Source organism: Entelurus aequoreus, linkage group LG25 (genome assembly GCF_033978785.1).
Source record: "Entelurus aequoreus isolate RoL-2023_Sb linkage group LG25, RoL_Eaeq_v1.1, whole genome shotgun sequence".
NCBI classification, from domain to species: Eukaryota; Metazoa; Chordata; class Actinopteri; order Syngnathiformes; family Syngnathidae; genus Entelurus; species Entelurus aequoreus.
The window spans coordinates 23,711,400-23,726,506 of record NC_084755.1 but is presented as its reverse complement, the minus strand read 5'-3'; the positions used below and the strand labels follow the sequence as shown (position 1 = coordinate 23,726,506).

General features: G+C 39.2%; 1 protein-coding gene across 4 annotated transcripts in view; it reads right to left on the bottom strand.

Moving 5' to 3' along the window:
- Positions 1-15,107, bottom strand: part of cacna1ia (calcium voltage-gated channel subunit alpha1 Ia) — a 566,877-nt gene that overhangs the window by 107,818 nt on the left and 443,952 nt on the right. For all 4 annotated transcript variants that reach the window (XM_062036515.1, XM_062036516.1, XM_062036514.1 and 1 more), the window contains 5 exons: positions 14,530-14,647; positions 14,307-14,462; positions 11,287-11,377; positions 6,527-6,681; positions 1,597-2,340 (listed from right to left, as the gene is read on the bottom strand). In XM_062036515.1, coding sequence (XP_061892499.1) covers positions 1,597-2,340; positions 6,527-6,681; positions 11,287-11,377; positions 14,307-14,462; positions 14,530-14,647 — 1,264 coding nt within the window. The remainder of the gene's footprint in view (positions 1-1,596; positions 2,341-6,526; positions 6,682-11,286; positions 11,378-14,306; positions 14,463-14,529; positions 14,648-15,107) is intronic.

Here is a 15,107-nt window from a genome sequence, read left to right as displayed (position 1 = left end):
ACCACCTCGGATACTATATCCTGTTGAAAATGAGAGTCGAGAACGCGAAATGGACATTCACAGTGACTTTTATCTCCACGACAATACATCGGTGAAGCACTTTAGCTACTGAGCTAACGTGATAGCATCGGGCTAAAAATGCAGATAGAAACAAAACAAATAAGTCCCTAACTGTAACGATAGACAGAATATCAACAATACTACCAAACTCTGGACATGTAACCCCACGGTTAATGCTTTCCAGCTTGGCGAAGCTTAGCAATGCTGTTGCTAAAGACGCCATTGAAGCTAACTTAGCTACGGAGCCTCGACAGAGCTATGCTAAAAACATTAGCTCTGCAGCTACGCCAGCTCTCATCTGCTTATGACGACCCGTGCTCACCTGCGTTCCAGCGATCGCCGGTACGACGAAGGACTTCACCCGATCACCGATGCGGTCGGCGGCCCGGAAACGGAGGGAGTCGGAGGATGTCAAGGTGAGGTCGGTGGCTAGCGCGTCTGCTATCCATCTCAAAGTCCTCCTAGTTGTGTTGCTGTAGTCCGCCGCTAATACACCGATCCCACCTACAACTTTCTTCTTTGCAGTCTCCATTGTTCATTAAACAAATTGCAAAAGATTCACCAACACAGATGTCCAGAATACTGTGGAATTTTGAGATAAAAACAGAGCTTTTTGTATTGGATTCAATGGGCTCCGAATACTTCCGCTTCAACCGTTGACGTCACGCGCATACGTCATCATATCGAAACAATTCAGCCGGAAGTTTGCCGGGAAATTTAAAATTGCACTTTATAAGTTAACCCGGCCAATACGGCCGGGTTAACTTATAAACATTGCAACAATGTGTTGCAATGTTAAGATTTCATCATTGATATATAAACTATCAGACTGCGTGGTCGGTAGTAGTGGGTTTCAGTAGGCCTTTAATGCTGATGGGAATTGGAGTGGAGCTCTAAACCATGTTTTGTTGTATCTTATGTGCATTTACAATAAAAGCACCTATTCTAAAAAAACAAAAACAAAGAAAACCCAGCAATTTTATCATAACTATTCTTTTTTTTATAAAATGATGCATAAACAGCACTGACCCAGCAGGCACTAGACATTAAAATAACGTAGATATCTTGTTCAATTAGGTCCTGACGTTGAGCAACTCAAACCTAACATTGGAACAACATGCTTTTTGACGACGTTTAATCAATGTTGGGTTCTGACGTTGATTCAACCGTTGAATTTTGGTCAACCAATATCCTACAACACAAATGTAACATTAAAAGAACATACTTTTTGATGACGTTTATTCAATGTCAGGTCGTTAAGTTGATTTCACCATTGAAATGGAGTCATTTCCCAACCAACAACGTGGATCCAACGTTTGACATCAACGTTGTCTCAATTTACTAATACAACTATTTTCCAACGTTGTTTCAACGTCAGTTTTAAAGCACATGTATGTATAATCAACGTCTTATGCCTGCTGGGTGCGAACAGTTTCACTGTGCTAAGTGTTGTCGGTAAAGATACTAGTTGCCTGGATTTGATCTGACCCAATGCTAGCACACCTGACAAGATGACTGGTACAAATAGTAACTTACATAGTCAAGTTCATCATCCAGGTCCTCCCGGTCCTTGCTACGAGTGTTCACCTGGGGAAAGACGTCCGCAATCAGCTGTCTTTGGTTGTTCGTCCCACCCGGCTGCTCGGTCTGGTGGTTAGGAGGGGGTTGAAGGAGCTGTGCCAGGGGAGTCTTGCCATTGCAGTCCTGGTGGACTCTACCTATGACACTCACACTGTCCAGTCCCCCACTGCCACTGATAAGCAGGCCTCCAGAATAGCTCGTTTTCCTCTGGTGGGCATGAAGCGCCACGGGGGACACAGGACGGTGTGCTAACAGAGGAGGAGGGGGATGCGAGGCACCTGGGACTTGTAGAAGGTGCGGAAGCTCTAGGGACAAAGCCCGGCGGTCCCTCCTGGGTACAAAATGTCCCTGGAGGATCGGATGGCGAAGGTGAAGAGTTCGGGAAGCAACAGCAGGAGGTGAGAGGAGAGACTCCTCCTCATCTGGGTGTACACTGTGGAGGTGGCGGAGCGGGGACGAGGAGGCGCGGGGACCTCGGATACGGAGACTTCCACCAACGACACCTCCCAGACCGCCTAAGCCATGGCCATAGAACGGCCTGGCAGAAGGCGAAGAGGTGAAGATTGGACTGGCGGAGGGAGATGAGGAGGAGCAGGGTCGGACTCCGATCAGGTTGTTCCAACTGGAGCGACGCGCCCAGGAAGCCTGAGGATGAGGGGGTGGCGGGCGACCCCAGTTGTGGTAACTCCGACCTGGATACTGTGCAAAAAAACACAGTCCGTCGTATTCTAATGTTGTAAACATTGGCACACAAGTAGAGATGTCCGATAATGGCTTTTTTTGCCGATATCCGATACTTCCGATATTGTCCAACTCTTAATTACCGATTCCGATATCAATCGATACCGATATATACAGTCGTGGAATTAGCACATTATTATGCCTAATTTTGTTGTGATGCCCCGCTGGATGCATTAAACAATGTAACAAGGTTTTCCAAAATAAATCAACTCAAGTTATGGAAAAAAATGCCAACATGGCACTGCCATATTTATTATTGAAGTCACAAAGTGCATTATTTTTTTTTAACATGCCTCAAAACAGCAGCTTGTTTGGGACATGCTCTCCCTGAGAGAGCATGAGGAGGTTGAGGTGGGGGGGTAGCGGGGGGTGTATATTGTAGCGTCCCGGAAGAGTTAGTGCCGCAAGGGGTTCTGGGTATTTGTTATTTGTTCTGTTGTGTTTATGTTGTGTTACGGTGTGGATGTTTGTCATTCTTGTTTGGTGTGGGTTCACAGTGTGGCGCATATTTGTAACAGTGTTAAAGTTGTTTATACGGACACCATCAGTGTGACCTGTATGGCTGTTGACCAAGTATGATTTGCATTCACTTGTGTGTGTGATTGGGCCGGCACGCAATTGCAGTGCCTTTAAGGCACGCCCCCAATATTGTTGTCTGGGTGGAAATCGGGAGAAATTCGGGAGAATGGTTGCCCCGGGAGATTTGCGGGAGGGGCACTGAAATTCGGGAGTCTCCCGGGAAAATCGGGAGGGTTGGCAAGTATGACTGGGAGACGCAACTGCTCTGTACTTCTCCCTACGTCCGTGTACCACTCCGTACAGCGGCATTTTAAAAAGTCATAAATTGTACTTTTTGAAACCGATACCGATCATTTCCGATATTACATTTTAAAGCATTTATCGGCCGATAATATCGGCAGTCCGATATTATCGGACATCTCTACACACAACCAACAAAATGTGCTCGTCCAAGAATATTGTTATGTAACAGGGTTTTTTGGGTGCAGTTTTTTATTTTGAGCTACACTGAAAATTCCATCACCACTAGGTGGCGCAGTGCAGATCTATCAAACATGATCTATGGATCTTCTCAGCGAGAGATCTCTTTTGTGCATAGTAATATTGGTCAAGATCAAAGCTTATAGTGCCTTCAAACCAGAAAGGCAGACTACCTGGGCGTCTTACATCGTCGTGATAAACATGTGGATTTCAATCGGACAAACTTGATTGGTGAAAATATATTATAACTTTCCTAGGGGGTGTGTTTTGTTTCGTGAAACTCCACTCACACCTTGAGGTGAAAACTCAAGATTTTCCAAATTAATTGTCAACCACTCGCCCACATGCAGGGTTCATTTTTTGCTGGCGATTGGATGAATTACCTTGAACAGGGACTCTCAAACGGTGGTATGCGTACCTCTAGTGCAGGGGTGTCCAAACTTTTTCCACTGAGGGCCGCACACTGAAAAATCAAAGCAAGCGGGGGCCATTTTGATATTTTTTATTTTAAAAACCAATACACTATATGTGTAAAAAAGATACATTTAGGCCACCACTCAGACTTGATCCCGGGGACCCCAAAAGGTTTTGGTAAAAAAAAATATTACAAATGTGCCATTATTTAGTATTATTATTATTATTATTATTATTATTATTATTATTATTATTATTATTATTATTATTATTATTCAAGGTTTAAATCTCTAGATCAACATTAGGTCCATCTGTCAATATAACGCTTTTAAAGATTTAAGTTGTATGCCATTTTTGTCAAGGAAAACCGTGTTTTTTTATGGAAAAAAACACAAAATATGCAATATTTTCCCCCAATAAAAATTTAAAGTGGAATATTTGAGATTCTATAATAATTGGAGTCTTAAAAAGGTCAATAACTCATAACAACATTGATTATTTTTTTGAGCAATGACACTTTAAAAAAAAAAAAAGTCCCACTAAAATTATTGGGGATCCAAAAGGGTACTGCTCAGTAAAGTTTAAAAAAATAAATCCAACATTTTTTTTTAACTTTTACCACAATAGTCTCAAGATCAACTTCAGATGTATCCGTCAATTATAAGTTTTATTGTTGTTTTTGTTTTTTGTTTGTTCGTTTTAGGCCCTTCTTTAAAAAACTTAGTTTTTTAAATGGCAACCAAAAAATATGCAACATTTTCCTCCCAAAATATCTCAAAGTGGAATATTAAATGTGAAGTAAATGGAGCCTTGAATAGGTCAATAATTCATAATGACATTGATTTTGAGTCATTATTATTTTTTAAAGAAAGAAACAGCCTGCATGGCAGCTTTGTGTTATTACAGTAAATAATGAAACATTTTCTTGTTACATTTCACCTGTTTGCTCTTTTATACCACTTTTTATGTTTTTTATTTTTTTTTCATCGTAGTTATAGAATGTGCCGTGGGGCCGTTAAAAAATAACCCGCGGGCCGCACTTTGGACACCCCTGCTCTAGTGGTTCACCAAAAACATCACTTAATTAAATATTCAAACACAGTGTTACTGTACAATCTGTGTGTAATTCTACAGTAGGCAGTAATATTAAATAAAACCTCTGCCTTGTTTTTAATGAATATCTGGGCCTATTACGCTACTGTATTTTGATGTTGTTCATTATGTTGGTCCTTGCAGAACCAAATGTTTTCTGTGGTGCTACAAGGAGAAAAAAAAATTGAGAAACTGAGAACATGACCCAGAAGGTTTTGGTTGAGGTACGACCCCTGAAAAATGGCTCACGCAAATTAAAATCTACGCGTTTGATGAAAGAGCAGAGCTCTCAAATTACTTTGACGGACCTCATTTCTAACCTAAGGTTAGGTATTGGAAAATAATTAAGATTCAGGAGGTAAGCTTGAACCCGATTCTTGATGGATAGAGTAAAGTATGATGGTTAAAATGGGATCCTCCTGGAAAACAGCCATTGTCTGCGACCCCCTTGAAATGAATTACTATTGAGAACTTGATCATATTTATTCATCTATACAACACACTATTTTAGAGTTATAATATTTACAGTAGGAAGGGGATTTAAATGGCCCCATTCGGGAAATGTGACAAATTAGAAGGGTACATTATCCACTTTACCTGCCAGATGGCAGTAGAGTGTTGCTAAGTAGAGTGGCGTTTTCCATAATTTTCAGCAGACTGCATTGCAAAATGTTAACCCCTAAAGGTCAGTTAAAATGTATACTATATTAAGAATATGTGTACATATTGCATAGGGCCCTGACATCTAAAAAGTACAACTCTGTTCATTGTTATGTTCATGTATTTGTTATGTTTTTCATGTGTACGCACACATCAACACACATACAGTATGAGATGAGATCAATGAGATAAGGTAAGAACAGAATAGAAACTGCTGTGGAACTAGTTACAATGCAATATGCCATGGAAATACAATGTTAACACTTTTGTACAAACAAGTACAGTTGCACTTGTTTTTGCAAATGTGTTTATTCTGTAAAGGAATGAGTTAAATGTTTAAAATTGTTTAAACTATTAAAATGACTGGCTAATAGTGCTATTATGAATTGCAATGTCAGTACTATTTTTTTTCCTGCTATTTCAAATGCACTTGTTTTAATAAATAAATACAGCGGTTTAAAAGCATACACAATCTGTGTAAAAATATTAGTCTGTGGTTAAAAGGACTTGAAAGGACTCGAAACTCAAAATGCAGGACTTGTGACTTGACTTGAGACTTTCCAGTCTTGACTTTGGACTTGACTCGGGACTTGCCTGTCTTGACTCGGGACTTGACTCGAGACTTGAGGGCAAAGACTTGAGACTTACTTGTGACTTGCAAAGCAATGACTTGGTCCCACCTCTGCTCTCGACTCTCCAGGGGGTCATGACCCACCATTTGAGAAATAAATGATATATGTGATATAGTGCATTTTCTTTCAACCAAATGCCAAATTTACCTAACAAAATGCATAGCTGGCTTTTACAATTTTAAAACCCACAATAAAAAAAAAGAAGGAAAATCAATCTTAGGTTCATAAACACTCGGACAATCTGCAGAAATACGCCACGATGTAACATGAAAAATGGAAACCTAGATTGGCCAATCAATCAGCTGTCCAGAGTGATTTATACCTCTGTTCGGTCCTTGCTCACTTACCGCCGCCCTGTGCTCCAGGTTGGCCCGGCCAAGAGAAATGACGCTGTTCTTCCTCGACCCGAGTGCAAAGCTCAGCCTCTCTCCAGGAAACAGACCGGCAGGCAGCGGGCCCACATCCAAGTGTCCATTCGGGGTCAGTGTACAGATCTTCGGGTCTGCGGAAAGACCAAGTAAAGAGTGAGAGGAGAGCGACTGTAATGCGTGAACGCACTAGAGGGCCAAAGACCGTGTGAAAACATTGATTAGGCGTTTTTCTTCTCCCTGTTTTTACCTCTTGCTCAATGAGCTGAATTTAAACTCCACGACTTTGTAGAATACATTTCCTAAAGCGACGTAATGTGCCGGTTAAAAGAGACACGGGGAGGTTTAATCTGAGTCGAATCACCTCGAGAAGGAGCCAGAGAGCGTCTCGTAATGGCGATACCCTGCCAGGAGCTTGTCCCATCTTTAAATAGTAAAAAGGCACATCGCACTATCAGAGGCCTCGTTAATGTGCTGCTAACACGCTAATTTATAGAGTGTGATGCTTTGGATTTTTCCAGGAGAGATAAAAGAGAGAGACTTCAGAATGGAAAGGACGATTGTGCTTTCCCAGCAGGTACAAGGCATGAAAACGACATTGAGAACTTGTTGAATTAGGTCCTGACGTTGAGCGACTCAAACATATAACATGCTTTTTCGGAATCAGAATCACAATCAGAGGTACTTTATTAATCCCCGAGGGGAAATTAAGATTTTCAGCACAATCCCATTCAAGATCAGACAAACATTACAGGGAGACAGAACAGGATCGCTGACGGGTACTTTTTTGTGAACTTCTGGATCTGCTTCCCGGGAACCTTTTGGCCATGGAGACCAGCTGCTGGGTCTCTGCCACGCCAGAGTCCGTTTGGAGAGACTGGAGGAGATGCGGATGAAGAGACGGGGCTGCGGAGCCAGCACTGAGCGCCGGGACGGACAGGCTTCACAGTGTCTTGGCTGAATGAGCAGGTATTGGACACCTCAGTCTCCTTAGACCAGGGGTCACCAACGCGGTGCCCGTGAGGACCAGATGAGTAGCCCGCTGGCCTGTTCTAAAAATAGCTCAAATAGCAGCACTTACCAGTGAGCTGCCTCTATTTTTTAAATTTTATTCATTTACTAGCAAGCTGGTCTCGCTTTGCCCGACATTTTTAATTCTAGGAGAGACAAAACTCAAATAGAATTTGAAAATCCAAGAAAATATTTTAAAGACTTGGTCTTCACTTGTTTAAATGAATTCATTATTTTTTTTACTTTGCTTCATATATAACTTTCAGAAAGACAATTTTAGAGAAAAAATACAACCTTAAAAATTATTTTAGGATTTTTAAACACATATACCTTTTTACCTTTTAAATTCCTTCCTCTTCTTTCCTGACAATTTAAATCAATGTTCAAGTAATTTTTTTTTTTTATTGTAAAGAATAATAAATACATTTAAATTTAATTCTTCATTTTAGCTTCTGTTTTTTCGACGAAGAATATTTGTGAAATATTTCTTTAAACTTATTATGATTAAAATTCAAAAAAAATATTCTGGCAAATCTAGAAAATCTGTAGAATCAAATTTAAATCTTATTTCAAAGTCTTTTGAATTTCTTTTACAATTTTTGTTCTGGAAAATCTAGAAGAAATAATGATTTGTCTTTGTTAGAAATATAGCTTGGTCCAATTTGTTATATATTCTAACAAAGTGTAGATTGGATTTTAACCTATTTAAAATATGTCATCAAAATTCTAAAAGTAATCTTAATCAGGAAACATTACTAATGATGTTCCATAAATTCTTTTTTAAATTTTTTCAAAAAGATTTGAATTAGCTAGTTTTTCTCTTCTTTTTTTCGGTTAAATTTTGAATTTTAAAGAGTCGAAATTGAAGATAAACTATGTTTCAAAATGTAATTGTCATTTTTTTCGGGTTTTCTCCTCTTTTAAACCGTTCAATTAAGTGTAAATATCATTAATTATAGGTATTTTGAGCAAATTGGCTATTTCTGGCAATTTATTTAAGTGTGTATCAAACTGGTAGCCCTTCGCATTAATCAGTACCCAAGAAGTAGCTCTTGGTTTCAAAAAGGTTGGTGACCCCTGCCTTAGACCAATGGTTCTTAACCTTGTTGGAGGTACCGAACCCCACTAGTTTCATATGCGCATTCACCGAACCCTTCTTTAGTGAAAAATTTAAAAAAAAAAGTTTTCAAATTCAAGACAAAGTTATATGTTTTTTTACTGGTGCACAAAATGAACCGTACATGAACATCACCTTGTTCAAGGAACAAAACCAACACAGTGCATAAACTCACAACAAATTAGAGGGAACATTGTTTGGTGGTATCCATAATACGCCGATAGGGAGAAGTTTGTATTTACACGATGAGTCGGGTGTGTTTTGACCTCCGCGGTGGAGGCTCCGCCGAACCCCTAAAGCCGACTCACCGAACCCCAAGGGTTCGATCGAACCCAGGTTAAGAACCACTGCCTTAGACGTATCCTCGCTCACCCATGCGGACTGGACACTGGCCGAGTTAGTGGGCAGCCGAGAGTGGAGTCGGCTCTTTTGGTTGCTTTGTTGGGTCTGCTCCTGTCTCTGGCCATGCTCCCTCCACCCCAGCAGACGATGGCGTGGAACACCGCAGAGACCACCACAGTGTATGTGTTTCTTCTACTTTTTATTCATAGCTGTAGTAAAAGTGGCTGGTTGCATCAGCTCTGCTCTTTTAATGTTGTTAATGTCCTTTGTGTTCTTTGATGTTTCCCTCTTAAACACATATAAGAGGGATGTGTGCTATGGCTATGAGTTTTTTTTCCCTTGGCCTCAGTCTGGACCCCCTCTCCAGGGGCCCAGGCTTAGACCGATTTTTTTTTCTCACCCCCCCCCCCATTGTTGACCTGTATCTCACCTTTTTTGTAAGGGGCGCCGGAAGTTGGCAGACCCGTCAGCGATCCTGTTGTGTCTCCCTGTAATGTTTGTCTGATCTTGAATGGGATTGTGCTGAAAAATCTTAATTTCTCCTCGGGGATTAATAAAGTATTTCTGATTCTGATCTGATTCTGATACTGAGACAGAACAGGATCACTGACAGGTCTGCCAACTTCCGGTGCCCCTTACAAAAAAGGTGAGAACTAGGTAAACGGAGGTAAAACATGGATCCTGTTCTGTCTCTCTGTAATGTTTGTCTGCTCTTGAATGGGATTGTGCTGAAAAAACTTAATTTCCCCTCGGGGATTAATAAAGTATTTCTGATTCTGATTCTGAGACAGAACAGGATCACTGACGGGTCTGCCAACTTCCGGCGCCCCTTACAAAAAAGGTGAGAACTAGGTAAACGGAGGTGTCTTAAACGGAAGTGAAACTGGAACAACAATATGTAACATGGAAATCAGAAATACACTACCGTTCAAAAGTTTGGGGTCACATTGAAATGTCCTTATTTTTTAAGGAAAAGCACTGTACTTTTCAATGAAGATAACTTTAAACTAGTCTTAACTTTAAAGAAATACACTCTATACATTGCTAATGTGGTAAATGACTATTCTAGTTGCAAATGTCTGGTTTTTGGTGCAATATCTACATAGGTGTGATCTGGCCGGCACGCAAAGGCAGTGTCTTTAAGGCACGCCCCCAATATTGTTGTCTGAGTGGAAATCGGGAGAAATTTGGGAGAATGGTTGCCCCGGGAGATCTTCAGGAGGGGCACTGAAATTCGGGAGTCTCCCGGGAAAATCGGGAGTGTTGGCAAGTATGACTGGGAGACGCAATTGATCTATACTTCTCCCTACGTCCGTGTACCACTCCGTACAGCGGCGTTTTAAAAAGTCATAAATTTTACTTTTTGAAACCGATACATATAATTTCCGATATTACATTTTAAAGCATTTATCGGCCGATATTATCGACAATCCGATATTATCGGACATCTCTATAAATAAACTTTGATTGACTGATTGAATAGACATCAACATTGTCTCAATTTACACATTTTCTAAATCAGTTTTAAGCGACATGTCCGTATCATTTAACGTTGTATCAATGTCTCCTGCCTGCTGGGTTGTAGCTCGGAAAAAGGCGAAAGAGCAGTAAAAATTTCCCATAAGTATCCTGAATAAACTAACGCAGTATAGAACGAACTAGCAATCTCACACAAAAAAATATGCATTATTTATGTATGCATTTTCCATTAAAAAAAATTGTTGTGTTACAAATTGAAAAAGTGAACAAACAAATGTGTTAGACACTGCTATGAAAGGATTAAATACACTCTGCTTCTTCCTACTTTATTTATTTATTTTTTATGTTGTTATGAGAAACTGAAAATATATTGGAACTGTATGTATGTTTGCAATAACTTAACAGTTTGGGGCGGTATAGCTCGGTTGGTAGAGTGGCCGTGCCAGCAACTTGAGGGTTCCAGGTTCGATCCCCGCTTCGGCCATCCTAGTCTCTTCCGTTGTGTCCTTGGGCAAGACACTTTACCCACCTGCTCCCAGTGCCACCCACACTGGTTTAAATGTAACTTAGATATTGGGTTTTCACTATGTAAAGCGCTTTGAGTCACTAGAGAAAAGCGCTATATAAATATAATTCACTTCACTTAACAGAAAGTAATTTGTTTAATTGTTGTTCTTTAATAAAATACGAAAAGTCTGAACATGTACACAGCAGGACTATGCTAAGTAGCTAACATTCAGGACCACAGGTCGACATAATTACAATATTCACCGTTGCTGGTATTTAATACCTGAGAGATGCAACGATTCCTTCTGCTTATCGTTGTCCTCAAAATTGCAGGAAGACCTTTCATCATCCGAGTAAGAGCGGTTTGCATCTCCCTGGAGGAGGAAAGAAGTGATGAGAGCGATAGGAATGGAGAAAGAGTTTTGAAAATGGGTACAAAAAATAATGTTTAGTCAAGGGCTATTGCCATAATTGCCCTCAGCTTATTTAATTTGCTGCCGGTCAGTCCTGCAAATTGCGTACTTTCCAAAGCAGGGAGCCTGATCTCTGAAGATTTCAGCGAGATTTCATTAGCTTTAATAGCTAAATAATCTATATTTTCTGGTTACTCTATATGCCTGACTCAGACTACCAAAGTGCTTGAAATATTCTACTGAAATAGCGTCTTTTAGCATCAAATGTTCTTGGAATGTCCACCACGTTAGTGGACATGTTTGCGAGCATGTGTTCAGGGGGTAGGAATAGGGACCCCCGATCCGTGAGAGGCCCCGTTTTGCATGAAGAAGTGCACATACAGTAATTAATGAGAAAAAAAATCCTAGCCACTTCCTGCTCTGTCACTGATTAGAACTGGAGTGTCAAACTCATTTTAGACCGGGGGCCACATGGAGAAAAATCTACTCCCAAGTGGGCCGGACTAGTAAAATCACGGCACGATAACTTAAAAATAAAGACAACTCCAGATTGTTTTTCTTTGTTTAAAACTAGAACAAGCACATTCTGAAATTGTACAAATCATAATGTTGTTGTTTTTTTTTTTTTACACTTACATGTTGCGGTTAATATTATTCTATCTGTATCTGTCGTTATTTATACTTTCTGAATAAATTATGCGATAATGTTCATCAGTCAACTCATTGGTGTTAATTTTCAATCTATCAAGAAAAAAATATATACAAATCTAATTACAGGATGTTATTCATGTAGTTTGCTCATTTTCCTTGACTGGTGCACTAACATGTGGTTTATTTTTTGTACATATGTAGCATCATCTACAAAGCTACAAAGAATTGTTATTGCAGCATCTAGTGGACACATTTAGAACAACAGCTTCTTTCATTCAAAAATGTTGGCACATTTTTATACCTGTATGTTTGACACCCCTGGATTAGAAGACAACAGTTATAATGGGATCAACTCCATATGTGTCAGAAACACATGCAAATTTATGTTAAATGTGTTATTTTGCACTAAAATGGTCTTACCCATGAACTTACTGTAGTCCTAAAACATGCAACAAATTAAATTAAAGTTTGATAAATAAATACAAAAATTGCTTCACATAAATAAAAAAAGTGTGAAAAAAATTCTATAATCAAAATACAATTTTGCTTAGGGGCCACAAATTAGCCAGGGATGGCCCTAAAAGCGTTTATTGCTTCAAAAATATCCAATTCTAATTAATAATACTTCACATAGAATAATATTAGTGCCTGACTGACAGGACCCGCCAAAAATGGGCACAACAGCAACAACACCTGCCCAGGGTATTTTTCTCATGGGGCCTAGAATTAGTGCTGGCACCCCTGACTGTAACCCCACAATCAGCACAGTTGACTCTTTCATTCATTTAATCGGCACAATTAAACTACGGTATGAAATACTAAACAGGAATCACTGGTTATTGTTTTACTGCTTGTCCTTCGATACACTTCACTTGCACATCAGTTGGAATAACTAGTTGGAAAAGTGACACAAAAAAAATGTTCTATTGACAACAATTGAAAATTCATCTTGAACAGAGGTGTCCAAACTTTTTGACTTGGGGGCCGCATTGGGCTAAAAAAGGGCCGAAAGTCAACTGCATGTAAAGTAACTATATATATATATATATATATATATATATATATATATATATATATATATATATATATATATATATATATATATATATATATATATATATATATATATATATATATATATATATATAATATATGTAGCCTATACATATATATGTGTACATGTTATATTAATATAATGGATACATAATTAAATATTAATATAATTAGATATTAAGAGTGTGTGAAAGTTCGACTCCTACCTTGTTTATTTCCGTGAGGAACTCCTTAACATTTTGCAATCAATCAGAAATATTAAATAGTTAAAATGTGCCAACCATGTGTGTAGTGTTTTGTATTTTTTCCCAATCATGACCGATTTAAATAGGTGCAATTTTGAATTTTTTATGGTGAATGGATGTTATTTTTTATAATATCCACAACGTTCAGTGACCGTGTCTGTGGACATTTTGTGTTGGTTGGATTCTTTTTTATTTTTTGCACCATGACTAGGGAAGGTTGTTTGCATTAGGTTGTATAAGTACCGGTAAATGCTGCACATGGTTGTACTCAGAGCATAATTAAAGGAAATCAACCTGAATAACTCGTAATGTCCATTAAATGGCGACAACAAGCAGCATTAATATTGGCAATCTTTTAAAGTGCATGCAATCTCCCTGTGGGCAAGATTCCTTATGACGTCTCGCGGCCCAATTTGAAGACGTCGGCGGGCCGCAGTTTACCCGCGGGCTGTAGTTTGATCAGACCTAATCCAGAGTATATAGCAATTCGCTATATTAGGATTCAATTTGTTAGATTTTCGTATCTAAACTATATTCTAAAAATTAATATTTTCAGCAGTTTGAAGGAAGGCAAAATGTTTGATTATTAGGACTTTATCTGACAGTATAAAAACCATTCATGGTGCCATTAATTGACCCATCTTAATAATAAGTAAAATTACTCACACTGTGGATTTACATAAACAAACCAGCCTTTAAAATCCCCAAAATGTGATTGTTATTTGGTATGTATAATTCTGACAATTGTAGTTTCTAAAACATGAACTGTTTAGATTGAAAAAAAAGTTAATATAAGATGAATCACACCTTTACATTTTGATTATTCACGATTAATCACAGTACATTTTTTGCGCACATAGATAGATTAACTTTAAATAAAAAAATAAATACAAAAATAGTTCTGCTAGGAAAGAGAACATATTAGTGTATTTGTGTCTTACCTCCGCTTGGAACCCCTCCACCAAGATGGCGACTAACAAATTGAAAAGCACATAGTTCCCAAACGTCATCAGGGCGACAAAGTAGAGGGCGGCGCAGGGCGAGGTGGAAGCCATGCCGTTGTACAACACCATGTTCCAGTCCTCCTGAGTCAGAATCTACACGCCAACACATGCAGTGAACGACACACTTTACAACAAGAATATTTGCATTTTGCGGGTCTACCTGAAAGACGGTGACGATGGCCCAGAGCAGAGAGTCAAAGTTCTTCCTGTCGGGCACAGTGTCTCCTGCTTCCGTCTTCAGACTGAATTTACAGCCAAAGATGTGCATCCCCAGGATACTGCGACAAAAGTGAACATTTTAGGACTTTACATAGCCTCACATATCATGTCATTCTTTGGATTGCTGACATTTTCTGCAGGTTTATTGCTCATTAAGAGCGACTCATATTATAACAACCGCAGTCTCTAATTCATGGTGTGCTCCTCACGGGAACCACTGCAGTAAAATATGTGAAAATGAGGCAGTCGAATTTAAGTTAGAGGTGCCCTTATCATTGTAAAAAGTTTTTTCTAAATAACAGAAATATAACTAAATTACCGCGTTGACCCAAATAAAAGACGGTGTAAATGACGGTCACGGAAAGACGGTGGTATTATAATTGGGGTCTAAAGCTACCGGATTTAATGCATACTTTTTGCTGTAATTTTAACATTGGGTTGGTCTCGTGGCTGAGTGCTTCGCGGACGCCCGCAATGACAACGGTGCTCTTTATAAGTATAATTTAGAAGCATTTGGGG